General features: G+C 37.0%; 2 protein-coding genes across 2 annotated transcripts in view; one reads left to right on the plus strand and one right to left on the minus strand.

Moving 5' to 3' along the window:
* The window catches only part of ROBO1 (roundabout guidance receptor 1), a 1,191,260-nt gene that overhangs the window by 912,172 nt on the left and 259,020 nt on the right, over positions 1–20,068 (minus strand). The gene's annotated exons all lie outside the window — the stretch shown is intronic.
* LOC104655732 (60 kDa heat shock protein, mitochondrial) lies at positions 8,445–10,716 on the plus strand. Its single transcript, XM_010355243.2, has one exon. The coding sequence runs from the start codon at positions 8,501–8,503 to the stop codon at positions 10,220–10,222; it is 1,722 nt and encodes a 573-aa protein (XP_010353545.1). The 5' UTR covers positions 8,445–8,500; the 3' UTR covers positions 10,223–10,716.

A 20,068-nucleotide genomic window follows, 5' to 3' on the forward strand; every position in this document is an offset into this window, starting at 1 on the left:
CCTGAAAAAAAAACTTTTTGAATATTCAATCCCTCAACAATTATGTTCTTACTTACATTGAAATGAACTCCTATATAATTTATCACGGAGGTGAAACTGGTGTGAATTTGCTGCATTGAGAGACAGCATTAACTGAAGTATTCAGCTCTAAACAAAGATATTTTAATTTATTAAATTTCTTTCTATATTTTTTTCTTCTTAAATTGACTTTCTACTTCTGTTCAGACCATTTTCAGTCTTCCAGCCAAGAAAAAAAAAAAAAAAAAAGAGAGACAAAGAAAAGGAAGAGGAAGTAGGACGAGGAAAGATGGAGAAAGAGAGAGACAGAGAAAGAGAAAGAGATTTCATCTCTTCTAAATTGCCAAATTGTAGACAATGATGTAAGAAAGACACAGCTTAGGTCGAGCAAAGCAGAAGTATAAAACCAAATGTCACACTGTCAGGGTTCAGGAAAGCAAGGTATATGTTCTCCAAAGCTCAGCAGGCAGGATGAACTTTTCCCTGATTTAAGGACCATGCTGAGAGAGAAGAGAGGAGTCTATTTTAGCATCTGAAAACCAATGATTTGGAGAGAAAGAGGACGTGGCTGCCTAATCCCTGGGAAAGCTTACAATACTTTGCAGTAAGTTGGTCATTGACTTGACAGTCTGTCCACTAGAGGTGTAAGAAGGACAGTAAAGATGAAGAGTAGACATAAATTACTCTCTTGTAGGGTAGGTAATACAGGTAGACAAATAATGATAACATAAAGTAGAATGTTGCAAGCAATGGATACAGAGGTAGGTTTATAGAGCAGTGAAGTTATTACAGTTGTAACGTTAAGATTGAGCTTCAGGGAAGAATTAACATGTGAGGTATGCTTTGAATGATGGGTATGATAGACATGGGTACGGGAGAATTCCGGGCCATGACTCACAGTGTATGTAGATGCACAGAGGGATGAGCCTATCAATCAGTGGTATTTATGGAAGAGCAACTCACTCAAGTAAACCAAAATGCTCACTATATTAAGAGGGTTAGTGTTCAGCCTGGACTGGAAATACACCTAGACAACATCTTATTTGAATGAATAAAGAGTGTGTGTTTTATTAAATTGAAAGAGAGATCACAGAAGCATTTATTTATTTATTTATTTATTTATTTATTTATTTATTTAGAGACAGAGTCTTGCTCTGTCGCCCAGGCTGGAGTGAGCGGCGCCATCTTGGCTCCCTGCAAGCTCCGCCCCCCGGGTTCCCGCCATTCTCCTGCCTCCGCCTCCCGAGGAGCTGGGACCACAGGTGCCGCCACCACGCCCGGCTCATTTTTTGTATTTTTAGTAGAGACGGGGTTTCACCGTGTTGGTCAGGCTGTCTTGAACTCCCAACCTCAGGTGATCCGCCTGCCTCGGCCTCCCAAAGCACTGGGATTACAGGCTTGAGCCACCGTGCCCGGTCGGCTTTTTTTTTTTTTTTTTTAATTTATTATTATTTTATATTTTATATATTTTAACATGGCGAGTGTTTTGAGATTGTATAATGAGAAACATGTTTTACAAAAAAAGCCTTTCGTAGCAGTGAGGAATAATAGAAATATATAGGAAGTGGAGGCAGCAATATCAATTAGAAGATTTTAAGGACATGAATGCCAAATTGTAAGATGCCTAACCAGCAAGAGGGTGGAATAGAAGTCAGAGATACTGAAATGACACATAATTAGAATTTGTCTGTTAATTGAAGTGGGAACAGAAAACATTACTCATGGGATGCCAACACTAGGTTTCAAAGAAAGAAATAGAAAAACAATGAGATGAAGCAATTTTTTTTGAGACAGTCTTGCTCTCTCGCCAGGCTGGATGGATCTTGGCTCACTGCAACCTCTGCCTACTGGGTTCAAGCGATTCTCCTGCCTCAGCCTCCCGCATAGCTGGGAATACAGGCACGCACCACCATGCCCAGCTAATTTTTGTATTTTTAGTAGAGACAGGGTTTCACCATGTTGGCCAGGATAGTCTCGATCTGCTGACCTCATGATCCACCCACCTTGGCCTCCCAAAGTGCTGGGATTACAGGCGTGAGCCACTGAGCCTGATAAAGCAATTTTTAAAACAAGTGGATGAGTTTGGTGTTAAGAACATTGAGTTTCAAGTGTCATAACAGCATATGTGCAACTTATATTTTAGGTATGTGAAAGCTTTAAACTGGCAAGTAGGAAAGAGTGTGAATTTGTTATCCATTAACCAACTATCCAAACCCCAACTGAAAGGTTACAGAGTTCACAAGAAGTTACTGAGAGGCAATTTGTGTCAGGCTGCAACACACTGCCAGTGCTTTGTGCAGCCACATCACCTAGATTCTGGAAGTGTCGGTTGTCCAGTCAATCAACATACACAATAGAGCTCCTCTTGAGCCCCGGAACTGTTTTACATAACGAGATCAAAGCTGATGGCAGATCATGAATCCTATTATAATGCTTAGAGCACATTAGCCAGTTTATTGAAAGTGAGGCGCATGATGATGTACAAAACTAGAACTGCATCCCTCATGACCTAATAGGACAGCTAGGAAGCTGCTTCTTCGATAAAAATGTAGTCCACAAGTAAATGCCTACCAAGGTCTCTACAGACTCTGAGAACAGCTGTGTATGAGTCCCCAGTGCACACAAACTATCCAGACCATTAGCAGTCAATGGGGGCAGGGGTGTGTGTTCACTTACTTTTCTCTCTATTGAAATAGCTGAATAGCAATACTGCAACATGCTACAACAAAAGCCATATCAAGAGGATGTAAATTTTTTGTGGAGGGTCTTCAGAGCCTCTCAGCAATCTTTCCAAGCACGCTTTCCTTTCCTTTGGGAATTAGAAGTGTAGAAGAGGTTTTTGGTGGTCCTTCTATGCACTTTGTCATTTTATTGTATTGCTCATCATAGAGAATAATCTCTTAATTTTCTAATTTTGCAAGTCTGTGTATATCCACATTTTACTTGGAAACAACATGGGTGTGTTTCTGTGGTGTATGCTGGAGGCATTATGGACTCACCGGGCTTTAATTTTTCTTCATAATGTATTATTTAGCAATATTCAGGAAAGTATCCATGATTTTGTGGGCAGAATGTGCTGAATGATTCCTTCAAAATTCATATGTTGAAGTCCTAATATTCAGTACTTCAGAATATGACTGTGTTTGGTTATCAGGTGTTGAAAGAGATAATTCGGTTAATGTAAGTCAGGTAGAGAGAGCTCTAATCCAATATTACTAGTTTCTTTATAAGAAGAGGAAACTAACAATATTGGATTAGAGCTTACTCTACTATTCTCAACAAAATATTGAGAGGGCAGAAAACCAAACACTGCATGTTCTCACTCGTAAGTGGAGGTTGAACAATGAGAACACATGGACCCAGGGAGAGGAACATCACACACCAGGGCCTGTGGTGGGGTGGGGGGCTGGAGGAGGGAAAGTATTAGGAGAAATACCTAATGTAAATGATGAGTGGATGGGTGCAGCAAACCAACATGGCACATGTACACCTATGTAACAAGCCTGCACATTGTGCACATGTACCCTAGAACTTAAAGTATAATAAAAAAACACAAAAAGAAGAGGAGATTAGGACAGAGATAAACACAAAAGGAAGGCCATGTGAAGACCCATGGAAGAAGATGACTATCTACAAGCCAAACAGTGAGGCCAGAGAAGAAACCAATCATGCCTAAATGTTGATCTCAAACTTCTAGCCTTGAAAATTGTGAGAAAATAAGTTTCTTTGACTTAGAACCCTCAATCTGTGGTGCTTTGTTATGGCAGCCCTAGCAAACTACTACACTCAGTAACAAAGATCTTTGAACTGCCATTGCTCAACAGAATGCAAGCAATTTCATTAACACTTTTATATTGCTTAAATAAAAGCAATTTCCAACAAAAACCTTATGGCTTTTCATTCCCCCAAAAAGGAATTCTTAGAAAATATGTTTTGATTAAAATTTGCATTAGTATTATAAAACAGAATGCAGGATCTGGCATCAGTTTTCTAATTATCTCTGAGAAAAAAAATCAAAAATATAAATGAAGCAGTTGGAGTCTGCTCATCAAAATAAGTGACATTCTTCTATTTAGCATGGGTTTTGTTGGAGGCTGGTCAAGTTAATTATACATTATTCTCTTATTCTGTAGACAAACAAACATTTGTAATATATGGGCTTTATTGGCATATAATTGTTTAGTTTACTTTTCTTAGAATCCATGTATTTCATTTAAGGTAGAATTTGACAAAACAAAGTATAAGTCTTATAGAAAGAACACAGTTGAAAAGAATTCATAGTTTAAGAGAAGAGTAATTTTTTCAAGGTATAGGATAAGCATATTTGATGACACATAAGTAAGTCCTTAGCAAAAACAACTTTTATAATGTAGGAGCACACCATTAATTTATCGCAAAAAGATAAAACACTATTTTGGGGCAGGGGTATAATTTCCAATATGGATTCAGAGCTATTATGAACCTAAAGGAATCACCTAGACTTGTCTTTTTCCTCTGGAAAAAAAAAAAGTCCGACATTTTGGGATTATAGCTGGTTCTACGTTTTTTTTTTTCTGGAAGGCAGCCAAATTTCAGTGCTTAGCAATATTTATGACTGAATTAAATCACACTTGCTGTAGTTTAAACACCTTTCTTTTTAATGTTCCTGTTTATGCTCATTTTAAAATGTCTTGTTTACATCAAGCTTAAAGACTGTATCCTGTCTAAAAAAGCTGCTGGGATATGGGGGTAGGTATTCAGAGAAATTGGGGAAATTCAGAACATCATTATTTTAAAACTCCATCCTCTGCATTGTCATGTTCTATAATTATAGGAACAGTCTTGAATTTATCATTTAAAAAATATTTCCCCCTTAATACATGCATCAATGTGTAACTAAATATTCATTTATGTGATCATTTGATTGAATTTTATCTTCCTTATATATATTACCAAATCATGCATGTTTCTGTTTAACATTACCCTGCATTTAACACAAGCAGGATGTGTAATAAGCACTGAATAAGCATCTTGCTTTCTGAAAGGTACTACAGCTTCATGAATAATGTCAGACTCTTCCTTGATCTTAACCACCCTCCATGAAACATATGAATGTGATTCTGTGAAATAATGAATAATATTTGAATGATGCATAAATGTTGATACTTCTGCTTCTTATCAATCATAAATTATTTGATTTCCATTGTAGGGTATGCTTATCATTGTAATAATAGTCTTTCCAGTCATTAAATATTTACCATATATCAGGCATGATGCAAAGTCTTTACCATCACATACAGCTTCTGAGATATGAACTACTGTAATCACTAAACAAAACAACCAACCAACCATTCATACAAACAAATAAATAAATAGGAAAGGCTATTTATGTTTACAAAGAATATGTAATCCTTAAGAATGTATATCTAGGAAATGGGGGCATCAAGATGGTGTGACATGGTTTGGCCACGTCCCCACCAAAATCTCATCTTGAATTGTAGTTACCATAATCCCCACATGTCATGGGAGGCACTGGATAGGAGGGAATTGAATCATGGGGGTGGTTACCCTCCTGCTGCCCTCATGACAGTGAGTGAGTTCTAACAAGATCTGACGGTATTATGAGGAGCTTTTCCCCCTTTGCTGGGCACTCCTTCTCTCCATGAAGAGGTGCCTTTGGCCATGGTTGTAAGCTTCCTGAGGCCTTCCCAGTTATGTGGAACTGTGAGTCAATTAAACCTCTTTTCTTTGTAAATTACCCATTCTCTGGTATTTCTTCATAGCACCATGAGAATGGACTAATACACATCCTTGCAATCCACACCAGATTTTCATGTTGGAGTACATGGTTATTTTGAACATACTTTCTTCTTCTTCTTCTTCTTCTTCTTCTTCTTCTTCTTCTTCTTCTTCTCTCTTTTCTTCTTCTTCTTCTTTTTCTTTCTCTGCTTCTTTCTCTTCTTCTTCTTCTTCTTCTTCTTCTTTTTTCTTCTTCTTCTTCTTCTTCTTCTTTTCTTTCTTCTTCTTCGTCTTCTTCTTCTTCTTCTTCTTCTCTTCTCTTCTTCTTTTCTTCTTTTCTTCTTCTTCTTCTTCTTTTTATTCCTTCTTCCTTCTTCCTTCTTCCTTCTTCCTTCCTCTTCCTCTTCCTCTTCCTCTTCTTCTTCTTCTTTTTTTTTTTTTTGAAAGGGTCAATTTGGAGGATATTTTAAACTACTTTGTGATTCTAGCCGTCTCATAAAATGTCGCAGTAATTAGGTCATTTTATCCTAGGGAAAAATTACCTACACTAATTTGGGAGAAAAAAAATCTGTGTAAGGTATGAAATGTCTATGTGACAAGGGAAGTCATTAAAAAGAAAGTGAAATTATACAAGTTACTGTTGGCTCAATACAAAGATTCCAAGATTTGGGTGATACTGTATTCTGACATTTGGGGATTTCCAGACCATCATTCCAACACTTCCTAGAAAATAACATCATGTATTTACTTTGGAATTAAAATGAATTAAAATTAAATGGTGCTTAGAAGTTTTCATGGTCTCCTTGAGACACTAGGGTGCCTGAGTACCTCAAAATCAAACTGAGATGCATGATTTTCAATCAAAGCATTTAACAAATCTGCACATTTTTTAATTTCACAAATTTGTGTTATGTGCCCACTATATGTCAGTGACTCTTCAAGATACTCGGGATGACCATCAGCACAACACACAGGATTTGTTAGAGCTTTTACATTATAGGGCAGAGGTAAAAGAAGAGCATAATCAAGAAAACACATAGCCAGTTAATTGTGTTGTTGGACTTCTTAATGGGCTCACAAAAGCTTAAGTGAGAATTTTGGCTTAATGTGCCACTGACTTAGCAATAATGGACAATTAAATAATCTCAACTTTTTCAACTTCATTAGTAAATAATTTTAAATACTACCCAACATTATTGTTCAGATTAAATAAGATACTCTACTCACTCAAGGAAGGAAATTTAATGCCTTTGGATGGGTATATTAGTAAATTTATATTCTCACTTTAAACTATTCTCAGAGGATATGCATTTTCAAATAACTGGCTGTCCAATTCAGTTCTCTCTGCAATTTTAATCATCTTGTTTCAACCCATTCATACACTCAGTCTGTTGATAAGACACCTAGCTCAACAGGATGGTCACAGCAGCTTAAAGATACTGGGCAGATTATATCAAAATTCAACTGGCAAAGCCAGCTCAAGACTAGGGAGTTGTCAGAAACTAGAAGAAAATCAATCTAAATGTCCATCAATGATAGACTGAGTAAAGAAAATACTGCACATATACACCATGGAATGGAATACTATGCAGCCATAAAAAAGAAGAAGATCATGACATGGATGAAGCTGGAGGCCATTATCCTTAGCAAACTAATGCAGGAACAGAAAACCAAATACTGCATGTTCACACTTAGAAATGGGAGCTAAATGATGAGAACACATGGACACACAGAGGGGAACAACACACACTGGGGTCTATCAGAGGGTAACAGGTGAGAGGAGGGAGAGAATCAGGAAAAGTAACTAATGGATACTGGGCGTTACACCTAGGTGATGAAATAATCTGCACAACAAATCCCCATGACACATGTTTACCTTTGCACATCCTAACTAAACACATGTTTACCTTTGCACATCCTTTGCACATCTTTAACTAAAATGCACATCCTACACATGTACCCCTGAACTTAAAATAAGTTAATACAAAGAAAGAAAACTCATAGTAATGTCTACACATCTTCTGGTGCAACCCACTTTTTCAAGAAGATACTGAGGCACAGATAAATTAAATATTCTGCTTGTATCACACAGAATTATTAAAAAGAGATGACTCAAAGTGATTCTACTTTATATGTGAATATAGCTAACATGAGCTGAATTCCCACCAATATTTTATTAACTAAAAAAAGGCCCAGTATTATGCTGTATTTAAAAATCAATTATAAGTCTTATGCTATATTGAATTCACCTTTTTTGTGATTATGTCTTACTTCTAAAAATTAGAATAGCTTATCTATTTATTTTAGTTTACAATTTGCAAGTGGTCTTACATACATTAATTTGGTTCTCTCAAACCCGTGAACTAGTTACATTTTGTGTAACTATTTTGCTGCTAGAATTCTTTTTGCTATATCTACTTTTTACACATTTGAGTTATTACTCTTTATGGATCTTAAGAAATTAATAAACCAGGCATATCCTAGAGATAATTTCCTTTTTCTAAACAGGAAATATTTTGTCACATAGACTTTAATTACCATCATCACAATAGAATAATATATTCCAAAACAAAGAATTAGAATCACATTGAAGAAACAGAAACAAAAGATTGAGAACTTACAGGGAAACCTGGTGTTAGATATTCAGAGATGAACAATTCTAAACACAAATAATATCATGGGAACAAAACAAAAAGGATTCTACCCTCACTCGCCGCCGACGACTTGTCTCGCTGCGCGCACGCCCCGCCGCCGCCCCGCAGAAATGCTTCGGTTACCCACAGTCTTTCGCCAGATAAGACCGGTGTCCAGGGTACTGGCTCCTCATCTCACTCGGGCTTATGCCAAAGATGTAAAATTTGGTGCAGATGCCCGAGCCTTAATGCTTCAAGGTGTAGACCTTTTAGCCGATGCTGTGGCCGTTACAATGGGGCCAAAGGGAAGAACAGTGATTATTGAGCAGAGCTGGGGAAGTCCCAAAGTAACAAAAGATGGTGTGACTGTTGCAAAGTCAATTGACTTAAAGGATAAATATAAAAACATTGGAGCTAAACTTGTTCAAGATGTTGCCAATAACACAAATGAAGAGGCTGGGGATGGCACTACCACTGCTACTGTACTGGCACGCTCTATAGCCAAGGAAGGCTTCGAGAAGATTAGCAAAGGTGCTAATCCCGTGGAAATCAGGAGAGGTGTGATGTTAGCTGTTGATGCAGTAATTGCTGAACTTAAAAAGCAGTCTAAACCTGTGACTACCCCTGAAGAAATTGCACAGGTTGCTACGATTTCTGCAAATGGAGACAAAGAAATTGGCAATATCATCTCTGATGCAATGAAAAAGGTTGGAAGAAAGGGTGTCATCACAGTAAAGGATGGAAAAACACTGAATGATGAATTAGAAATTATCGAAGGCATGAAATTTGATCGAGGCTATATTTCTCCATACTTTATTAATACATCAAAAGGTCAGAAATGTGAATTCCAGGATGCCTATGTTCTGCTGAGTGAAAAGAAAATTTCTAGTGTCCAGTCCATTGTACCTGCTCTTGAAATTGCCAATGCTCACCGTAAGCCTTTGGTCATAATCGCTGAAGACGTGGATGGAGAAGCTCTAAGTACACTCGTCTTGAATAGGCTAAAGGTTGGTCTTCAGGTTGTGGCAGTCAAGGCTCCAGGGTTTGGTGACAATAGAAAGAACCAGCTTAAAGATATGGCTATTGCTACTGGTGGTGCAGTGTTTGGAGAAGAGGGGTTGACCCTAAATGTTGAAGACGTTCAGCCTCATGACTTAGGAAAAGTTGGAGAGGTCATTGTGACCAAAGACGATGCCATGCTCTTAAAAGGAAAAGGTGACAAGGCTAAAATTGAAAAACGTATTCAAGAAATCATTGAGCAGTTAGATGTCACAACTAGTGAATATGAAAAGGAAAAACTGAATGAACGGCTGGCAAAACTTTCAGATGGAGTAGCTGTGCTGAAGGTTGGTGGGACAAGTGATGTTGAAGTGAATGAAAAGAAAGACAGAGTTACAGATGCGCTTAATGCTACAAGAGCTGCTGTTGAAGAAGGCATTGTTTTGGGAGGGGGTTGTGCCCTGCTTCGATGCATTCCAGCCTTGGACTCATTGACTCCAGCTAATGAAGATCAAAAAATTGGTATAGAAATTATTAAAAGAACACTCAAAATTCCAGCAATGACCATTGCTAAGAATGCAGGTGTTGAAGGATCTTTGATAGTTGAGAAAATTATGCAAAGTTCCTCAGAAGTTGGTTATGATGCTATGGCTGGAGATTTTGTGAATATGGTGGACAAAGGAATTATTGACCCAACAAAGGTTGTGAGAACTGCTTTATTGGATGCTGCTGGTGTGGCCTCTCTGTTAACTACAGCAGAAGTTGTTGTCACAGAAATTCCTAAAGAAGAGAAGGACCCTGCAATGGGTGCAATGGGTGGAATGGGAGGTGGTATGGGAGGTGGCATGTTCTAACTGCAAGACTAGTAGTGCTTTACCTTTATTAATGAACTGTGACAGGAAGCCCAAGGCAGTGTTCCTCACCAATAACTTCAGAGAAGTCAGTTGGAGAAAATGAAGAAAAAGGCTGGCTGAAAATCACTATAACCATCAGTTACTGGTTTCAGTTGACAAAATATATAATGGTTTACTGCTGTCATTGTCCATGCCTACAGATAATTTATTTTGTATTTTTGAATAAAAAACATTTGTACATTCCTGATAATGGGTACAAGAGCCATGTACCAATGTACTGCTTTCAACTTAAATCACTGAGGCATTTTTACTACTATTCTGTTAAAATCAGGATTTTAGTGCTTGCCACCACCAGATGAGAAGTTAAGCAGCCTTTCTGTGGGGAGAGAGAATAATTGTGTACAAAGTAGAGAAATATCCAATTATGTGACAACCTTTGTGTAATAAAAATTTGTTTGAAGTTAAAAAAAAAAAAAAAAAAAAAAAAAAAAAAAGGATTCTAATTCAAGCTTTTCAAAATTTTCCTTAGAAAAATATGAATTGCCTTTCTTCCATAATGCAGAAAGCAGATCTTCTAAGTTAAAGTGTCCATTATGTATAAAAAGAGAAAGAGAAAAAGTAAAGTCATGATTTAGAGGGACTGAAAGCTGCTGTTTGTATCAAGCACTATGAATCAATCCTAACCTGACCTTCACATGGAATATTTAATATCTGGCAGAGAACTTGAGTTTTGAACATCAAAATCTCATTTCAGATTACTGATCTGTGAAATTCTAGGAGACAATAGAAAATCCCATGGAAGATAACAAATAGCCAAAGGAACTCTCAGCAAACTAACCAACAGTATATTTAATGGAGTGGAGGAAGCCATCTTTAACTGTTCTCACCCATCTATGCGACTTCCAGTCTCGTATTTTATGAGAAAACATTAATGTAATAAAATGTAATATATTCTATCATAGGAAACTAGTTGATGACTTAAAATAACTGAACTATGTAATAATACATCTATATATCTATATACAAATAGAAGTATGTTAATATAGTTTCTTAAGGAGAAAATATGTGCTCGACCATATTTTTAAAAAGCAATCTTTATATTCCAAGGAGCAGCAAGAGGGAAAAAAAAAAAAATAAACAACAACATTCAGATGATTACCATGAACTCACACTATACCTTCAGTTACAGGAAAAGTAATTAAATTACTGTTCTCATGAAAGTTCCCTCTTTCACCTCCCCCTACCCCCTAGTAAATTCACAAGACTCACTACATAACTGAGAACTAATTCAATTTATAATGACATCTTTATAGAGCGATTAAGTCACTTTTTGACCTACATAAACCAAGGAGAATGTTGCCTTGTCAGAACCTGCATTTACACTGAAGAAAAGTTAATAAAAATAACCTGAATTAGCCATGGTAAAAAAAAAAAAAAAAAAAGAAAAGAAATCCCATTTTCTGGGCACATAGACTATTGTTTGATTTATTGATATGCCAACTTCATTATAATAGTGATTTTAAAGGTAATGTTATTGCTTAATCTATATGAAACTTAAAAGCAAAGTTCAATATTGCTCTGGCAAAATGATATTGCTAAAATATCCCCAAGAAATGAACATTTTTATCCTTTTATTTCCAAAGCTTTAGGAGAAAATAATTTTGGTATAATACAATTATATATATGAGTCACTCAGAACTTCTTCTATTTTCCCTGATGAAAACCACTGTGATTGAAAACCTTTTGTTCTCTAGACCTTCAGTCACCACTTCTATGATCCCAGCACACTTGCCCCAATGTTGCGGGGGCAGCGTGGCCATTAGGAAAATGGCCCAGAGGATGTGGGGAACACAGAGAAAGAAAAGCTTTCTAGAGGAGGAGCAGAAATGAGGCAGGTTGAATCTGAGGACTGCATTCACAGAGAAAACTCAACTGTTTGTTTGGAAAGCCAGGGGAAGATGACAGAGCTTAACTTTTATTTGTGGCCTCAATTCCGAAAGGCACATTTCACTCAGAGATCCACATGGTGTGTGGGGATGGAAGAGTCAAGTGAGTTTCTCACATATTTTTACAGCATGGATTACAGTCTCTTCTTTTCAAAATACTTCTTAAAGAATGTAGATAAGGTAGAAGCATGTTGAAGCGGTGATAGCACATTGGTAGACGTGATTGAACTACTGAAAATTTCTTGTGGTCAATATCGTTTTATTTTTCAAAACTTAAAACCTTTGGCCTGGACACAATCTCTGGTTCTGTGGGGTCCAAATCTCTTTTATAAAAAATCTATGCTGGTCCTTGTCTATATTAGGGTTTGAAGGTGTATAAGTTTCTAATCCCTTTTAGAAAGTACTAGACAAGGAGTCAAGTGTTACAGTGTATTAACACTATAAACACTATTATCACCAAAAAGTCTTTTAACCTATTGGTGTCTATGTGTGCGTGTGTGTGCATGTGTGTGTGTTTATGAAACTGTAATGTTTTCCATAAAATTGTAGCTTAGTCTGTACATTCATCAAATTCGAACACACACTAAAATGAACACATTTAAAATAAACACTTAAGTACTATGAACTACTCATTGAATTTTTATGGATTCTAGGGAAATATACTTGTGTTCTTAAAGTACCTTTGCTGTCCGTCAAAAGAATTTCAACATTTAGAAAATTTTACAAATATGGAATCACATAGTTTACTGCATTTTGCCATTTTAGAGAAATGTTTCTGAGTAATTCAAATGAATGATTGGACACAATTATACTATTTTTTTTTCTTGAGTGTTTTTGATTGCAAAAGAGGTTGGCTCTACTAAATGTAAAATTCCCCAAGCCTTGTTTTCTGACTTCCCCTTCCGAACACAGCCTGGAGAGGAGTGGCTTCATGGCTCATGGCAGCGTGCATGCAGTCAACACAAGAGGCTGAAAAATAGCCCAAACCAGTCCTCATGCATTATTAAAGCCAGCAAAGCTTCCTGCACTGTTGAACAATGCTAACTGTCCTCCACCAATGAATTCAATCCTCGGGCTTTCTGAATGTTCGCCAATGCTCTGCATTGCCTGCACATGACAGATATAATTGCCAAAATGAATGAAGAATTTCCTATTCTTCCTAGGCAGTATTCCAGATAGAAGATAAGAATAGCTTGAATAGCTGAGCTGGCATGTGAAAGGAGCTCTGCTTTTCATATAACACGTATTATTATAAAGATGCAAATTTCCTCTCAACCAGTAACAATGTTTGTGGCTGCTGCTGAGCAGACCTTCCTTTAACTCTTAACAATTTGTATCCTTAGTGTCTTATTTTTCCATAATATCTAACCCCATTTTGAAATGATTTAACACCATCTCAGGATTCTCCATATATATAGATTTACAAATATTCATAAATCATATTCTTAATGTAGTACAATTTATATGTTCAAAATACTATATCCAAGTATTTGTCCTATTCGATATTGATTTAACTAAAACCTAGGTTCGTGAACGTGAATATAGTCATTGGGTTGAAACAACATTTTGCTTAGGTAATATCCCATAAAAAGAATCATAAAATGTTCGTGCATCATTCTGGCTAGTTGGCATGTAGTCGTTTTTAAAGGTATTTGGTTGATATGTTCACATATTCACATCTTTTGCCATTTTGTTTGCATCAGTATATTTTACTTGATGAATAAAATATACTGGGTCATATATACTATGCATATCTAGTCTAAAATTATTACAAAGCTTTAACATGGACAAGGAAGTTTCTGTCCCACACTTGACTTTCAGTCTCCAAGTTTCGTTCCTCCAGTATTAACAGATCCTTAGCTTTCCTTTTAGAAGTAATCAATGCATATGAAGAAAAAAATAAGGTTTCCATACCTCAAATTTTTCATTGTAACCACTTTTGAAACCTGGCAATTGATGATTGAGAGGATAATGAGGTTTACTATTAGTATAATTAAAATAATTCAGAAATAATTTTAAATAAAGATAACATAAGTTCTACTTGTGAGAAAGCTCAGTACTCCTTCCATTAGATTAAATACTTTTAAAAATATATAACCATACTCTCAGTTCTTCACAGCTCTCAATTTACCTACATTTATATTTTAAAAATGCATATGTTCACATTTTTGAGAAGGAAGCATACATAATTTCCAAAGAGAATAAAAAGTTATGCAGTGGAAGATCTCCCATTCACCCCTCTTCCTCTCTACCCCAATTTTCACACAGTCCTCCCTGCTACCACACTGATACACATATTGCCACTATCTTTAGTTACTTTTTAACTTTGCCATAGTCTCTTTGTTTATACACAAACAAACATGGATACATATTCTGATTCCCTTTTGATTACACATAATATATTATACATATTATTATGTAGTATTTTAAAATGTAATATGTAGAGATCTTTTCAAAGTAGTTGTTTCTAAAAGCTGCATGCTATTTAATTGTATGTGTGTATCAGAATTAATTAAATCATTGCCTATTGATGGATATGCCAGTTGCATTTGGGTGCAAACAAACAATCTTGAATATATACTAATTCACATATATTTGAATTTATCTACAGGATAAATTTCTAGAAATGGAAATGCTTGACACAAGTTTTTGTGCATTTTTTACAAGAAAGACAATGCACTTCTGTAAGGCAATACCAATTTATACTCCCATTAGCAATGTATGAGAGTAGGTGTTCCCCACAGTCTAGTCAAGAGGATGTGTCATCAGATAAAATGTGTCATTCCAATGAGTGAAAAATTGCATCACAGTGTATTACCCTCTCTTTTTACCATAAGACTCTTTCTGTCGAATTCTTTCCCTTAGTGTAAAAATCATGTTCAGTCATTCCTCACCTTAAACAAAAGAAAATATTTTCCTAACCTCCTTTCAATTCCTGGTTATCACTTTTTCTCATTTTTCTTCACTTCCTCACATCCTGTCACTCCTGGGTTCATTTCAATTTGACTAATACTCCATTGTGCCATAGTTAATGCCTCAAGTTACCAATAACTGAATTTCCAGCGAGTGCTTCCCATCTGTATCTCACTCGATCTTTCTGGAACAATCGACACTGACCATCACTCTCTCCCTGCAGAAATTTCCTTGCCATTGGCCTTTGGGTGTGAGGATAACTTATTTTTTCTTATTGTTCTATAAACTCTTGGCCGGCTCTGCATCAGTCTCTCTGCTAGGCTCCTTTCAGCCTATTAACCTTTAAATATTAGTAGATCCGAGGATTTATTCTTAGTTCTCTTATTTTAACATTCTTTCTGGTCCATCTCCTTTATATCTGTGACTTTCAAAGTACTAATGTAATAGCACTAAATGGCTCCTAAATCTTTATCTCCAGATCATCTTTGTTTACTCTCTGTTCTGGGTATAAGTAACATATAAAGAGAGAGGCAAGAGACTGAAAATATTCTTTTAGAATGTTCATGTATGATATGACCTTGGCATGTAAAAGTTAGCTAATAATAGGTGACACTCATTGAATACTTGCTATGTGGTGGGGGCTAAAGTCACAGTTGTAGACATTTTATTACTCTACTATGAAATAATCTCTGTGTCAGTCTTATTCAAACCTTCAGTTGCTGATGGATTAATGAGGAAACAATGATTGAATGAATGAATATGTGGTATTCCAAGAAATAATCATTTAATCCCTTTCAGGAAAAGATGTGGTAATAGACTGACATTTTCCATGGTGTTAGGGTTTATTGACCACGCTGGCTTGGAGAGCCATCTGGTGGTAAGAGAGTGGAAGGAATGTGTGAAGAATTCTGGAGCTTGCATTGCTGTAAAATCACAAGATAGGAGTGGCCTTCTAATTTACCTACAATGATTAGGGTCAGAACGATTCGGAGCTGACTAGATTTCATATAAGGTTCTACTCTTACAACCTATTTGGTTTTGAATGTACATTTCTACAAAAGTATGCCAAATTTCCTATAAATGTATTTAGTTTACCAATACACTAATACTCAGATATTCTGTCTCTGAGTAGATACTCAGATTTGGGAGAAGAAATGCATAGGGTAAGGTATGTGAAGAAGAAGAAAGAGAAGGAAGAAAGGAAGGGGAAGGGAGGCAGACAAAAATGATGGCCGAGCTTATCTACAACAGGAAATAGAGATGGAATGGCACATGCCGCTTCTACCAGCCTCCTTCCCTCCCCCGCTTCTTTTCTTTCCCCTTTTTTCAGTTCTCTCAGGTAGTTTTAGAGTTACTACTTCCTAAAAGGTCTTGCTTCTCGGTATATATGTGAGCAACAGCTTTAGAATTGTCCGTGGAACAACGGTGAGTTAGAAGACCTGGGAGGATTGCTTTTTAGAATTATGAATAGGGAGAAAGGGTGATAACAGAACATAAACAAAAATGTAAAGGTTTTTCTATATTATGCATAGATAATAAACATTCTCCAAATCTTTTTATTATTTTTTATTATTATTTTTAGATGGAGTTTTGCTCTTGTTGCCCGGGCTGGAGTGCAATGGTGCAATCTCGGCTCACTGCAACCTCCGCCTCCCGGGTTCAAGCAATTAATTCTCCTGCTTCAGACCCCCAAGTAGCTGGGTTACAGGTGTGTGCCATCACGCTCGGCTTTTTTTTTTTTTTTTTTTTTTTTTTTTTTTTTTTTTTTTTTTTTTTTTTTTTTAGTAGAGAGGGGGTTTCACCATATTGATCAAGCTGGTCTCGAACTACTCACCTCAAGTGAGCCACCCGCCTCGGTCTCCCAAAGTCCTGGGATTACAGGTGTGAGCCAGCGTGCCTGGCCAAATGATCTCCGAATCTTGCTGTTTCTTAACAGCACGCATTTGTCATTCATATTACATGGTGGCCAGTTATTAATAGCTGTTACTCTGCTTTCTTCCTAAATGCTTCTTATTCCAGAACAGGCTGATGAGAAAGCCTCAATGTCTCTTCAGTCTGGATTCTGGAATGAACCCCAAAAGCAAGAAGCATGCTATTTTTGTGGTAGAGGGAAGAGTTGATAAGATCTTTAAGAAACTCTCAACGGCGCTGAAAGCTTCTGCTCAGAACCCATATTGATCTTTTTCTTTCATATTTTACTGGTCAAAGCATGTCACATGGCCAAACCTGATATTTATGGAGAGAGAAATAGTTCTCACTATAAGAAGTGTGGCCGGGCGCGGTGGCTCACGCCTGTAATCCCAGCACTTTGGGAGGCTGAAATGGGTGAATCACAATGTCAGGGGATCAAGACCATCCTGGCCAACATGGTGGCACCTCGTCTCCACTAAAATATAAAAAATTAGCTGGACGTGGTGGCGGGCGCCTGTAGTCTCAGCTACTTGGGAGGCTGAGGCAGGGGAATTGCTTGAACCCGGGAGGCGGAGATTGCAGTGAGCCAAGATTGCGTCACTGCACTCCAGTCCAGGTGACAAGAGTCAGACTCCATCTCAAAAAAAAAAAAAAAGGTATGCTAAGGATAACATGATATGTTGTCCCAGCCAGGAGAAGGTTGAGAGTGAAAATGTTTTTAAATAATTAAGCCAGAATAATGGGTCTAATGTCCTGGCAAAACTGGATGCATTACCACTTTCTTACAATCCTCCTCTAGGTAAAGGTAGGCAGGTACTTGAGAAGAACGGTTGAACTGATCTTAAACTTCAATTAAGAGACCTTGCAGCTGGGCACCGTGGCTCAAATCTGCAATCCAAGTAATTTGGGAGACTGAGGCAGGAAGATTGCTTGAGTCCAGGAGTTTGAGACTATTCTGGGCAACATAGGGAGACCCCCGCTGTGTACAATAAATTAAAAAAAAAAAAAAAAAAAAAAAAACAGTCAGGCCTGGTGGCACAACCCTGTAGTCTCAGCTACTTAGAAGGTAGGAGGATTGCTTGAGCCCAGGAGGTCGAGGCTGCAGTGAGCCCTGTTTGCACCACTGCACTCCAGCCTGGGTGACTGGGAGAGTCTATCTCAAAAAAAAAAAAAACAAAACAAAAGACTTTGTATACCCCCAGGACGCATGCACATATGCTGAAGATAGCAAAGTACAACAGGCAGACGGAAAACTAGATCGGGGTGTCAGGAAGTTAGCTATTAACCTTAGGCTGTGAGATCTCTTCTAAAACACAAGTAAAGACAAATGATAAGAAATTAAGAGTGGTTCAATTCAATGATGTCCCTCATTTCAGAATGGTAAGAAAAAGGAGAGTCTGGAGTACAAATTTCCTGGCCTCAGTAGTTGACTGGTAAGCTCTGGGTCTTAAGGCATTAATGAGTATAGAACTCAGGAGATAATATGATATCCAGATTTGTTCCTTCAGCCATGGCAAATGTTTAATACATAACACAAAGTTTTATTCAGTTATATTTCCATACGGGGAAGACTGGAGTTATGAATAAGTCATACTGTAAAATTAAGATAAAGATAGAAAAACTCATATCTTATGGCAAAGGCTTTCTAAAAATTAGGAATGCAAACTATAACAGAAATTACATGGATGATATAAAAGTGGAATAGTAGCTAAGAACTACCTGAGGGAAAAGAAGCAGACACAAGAATTGGGGAAGTTAATTTATATTTGTATCCAACATATGATGACAAAACTAATGTTTCTTGGTACAAAAATAGTTTTGAAACACTAACCTAGAAGCAAACCAGAGCAAAACAACAACAACAACAACAACAACAAACTTTTATTTATGAGAAAAATACTTTGAATGAGAGATTAAAATCATTTTTAAAAATAAATTTAAAGTATAGGACAAAACACTTGATTCAACGAAGAAACAGACAATATTTGGTGAAATTATCTAGACCACAACTCAGTGTTTAAGAGAAAATATGCATTTTAGATAGTCTGTAGAAGTAAGCTACTTTCATTGTAGCTTCTTTGAGACCCCATTCAGAGTGCAAGCCTACAGATGGTGGCTGGGACTCCTTGTGAAAACAATCATCTCCTCTCTCTGCAATTGCTCCTTTTCTGATTGGAGTACGTAATTATACTGGTTTCCTATCTTTAAATGTGTTTCAGGACTGTAAAGATTATTTTCTTCCCCATCACTTGCTTTTAACTAAAGTTAAACAATTCAAAGAAAGCATCATCTTGCCTTAAATGTCTGAATATTTATCAAGAAAATATATGCACAACTCCAATTTTCTTAGGGGTTCCTGTTTATGAAACATGGGGATTAATTTCCTTGATGTGAAGAACACACAATTGTTACGTTACTGGTGTGATGGAAATTTGTGTTTTAACCACAAGATGGCAGAATAAGCTAGGAGCTTCTTGTGCCCCTTCAAATATCACTGGTTACTTCAGACATCTAATTCAGATGAAAAACGCTGTAATAGGTGTGTCTTGTTAGCCTATATGCATGTGTAAGACAAGTGACTATATAAGTAACACTGTTGAAAAAATGTTAAAATGACTGAAGACTTTTTCCTACCCTCAAAACAAATCCCACGCAAAAGGTATTCTAAAGTTGATTTGTAGTGAATACTTCAGTTAGCTTCAAATAAACACTTTCTTTTAGCAGATGTTTGTTTTGAAAATGAAGTGGCCATATTTGTCACCACCCCCCTCACACACACACTTCCCACATTGTGAACCCCGAGACTTGATCCATCCACCATCTGCTCCTGTGATTAAGGGGAAGATGTGTGGGGAACCACCTGGATGCTGGTACCAGGATGCTACCTTGAATGTGCCTTGGATATCTGTGTCAGTAGAGTGAGGTGATGACCTTTCCCTCGTCTCCTATCCAACCCTACATGGTTGGTTTATGTAGACAGGTAAAATATATGCTTAACTGTACGCTATAACCCAAAGGAAGTAGCATTGTCATGTTAAGACAATAAAATAAGCTACACTTAATTATGACTGTCAAT

Source organism: Rhinopithecus roxellana, chromosome 1 (assembly GCF_007565055.1).
Source record: "Rhinopithecus roxellana isolate Shanxi Qingling chromosome 1, ASM756505v1, whole genome shotgun sequence".
Taxonomy (NCBI): domain Eukaryota; kingdom Metazoa; phylum Chordata; class Mammalia; order Primates; family Cercopithecidae; genus Rhinopithecus; species Rhinopithecus roxellana.

What these genes read in the sequence shown, in the direction of transcription:
- LOC104655732 (XM_010355243.2), top strand. Translation starts at nt 8,501, where the DNA reads ATGCTTCGGTTACCCACAGTCTTTCGCCAGATAAGACCGGTGTCCAGG.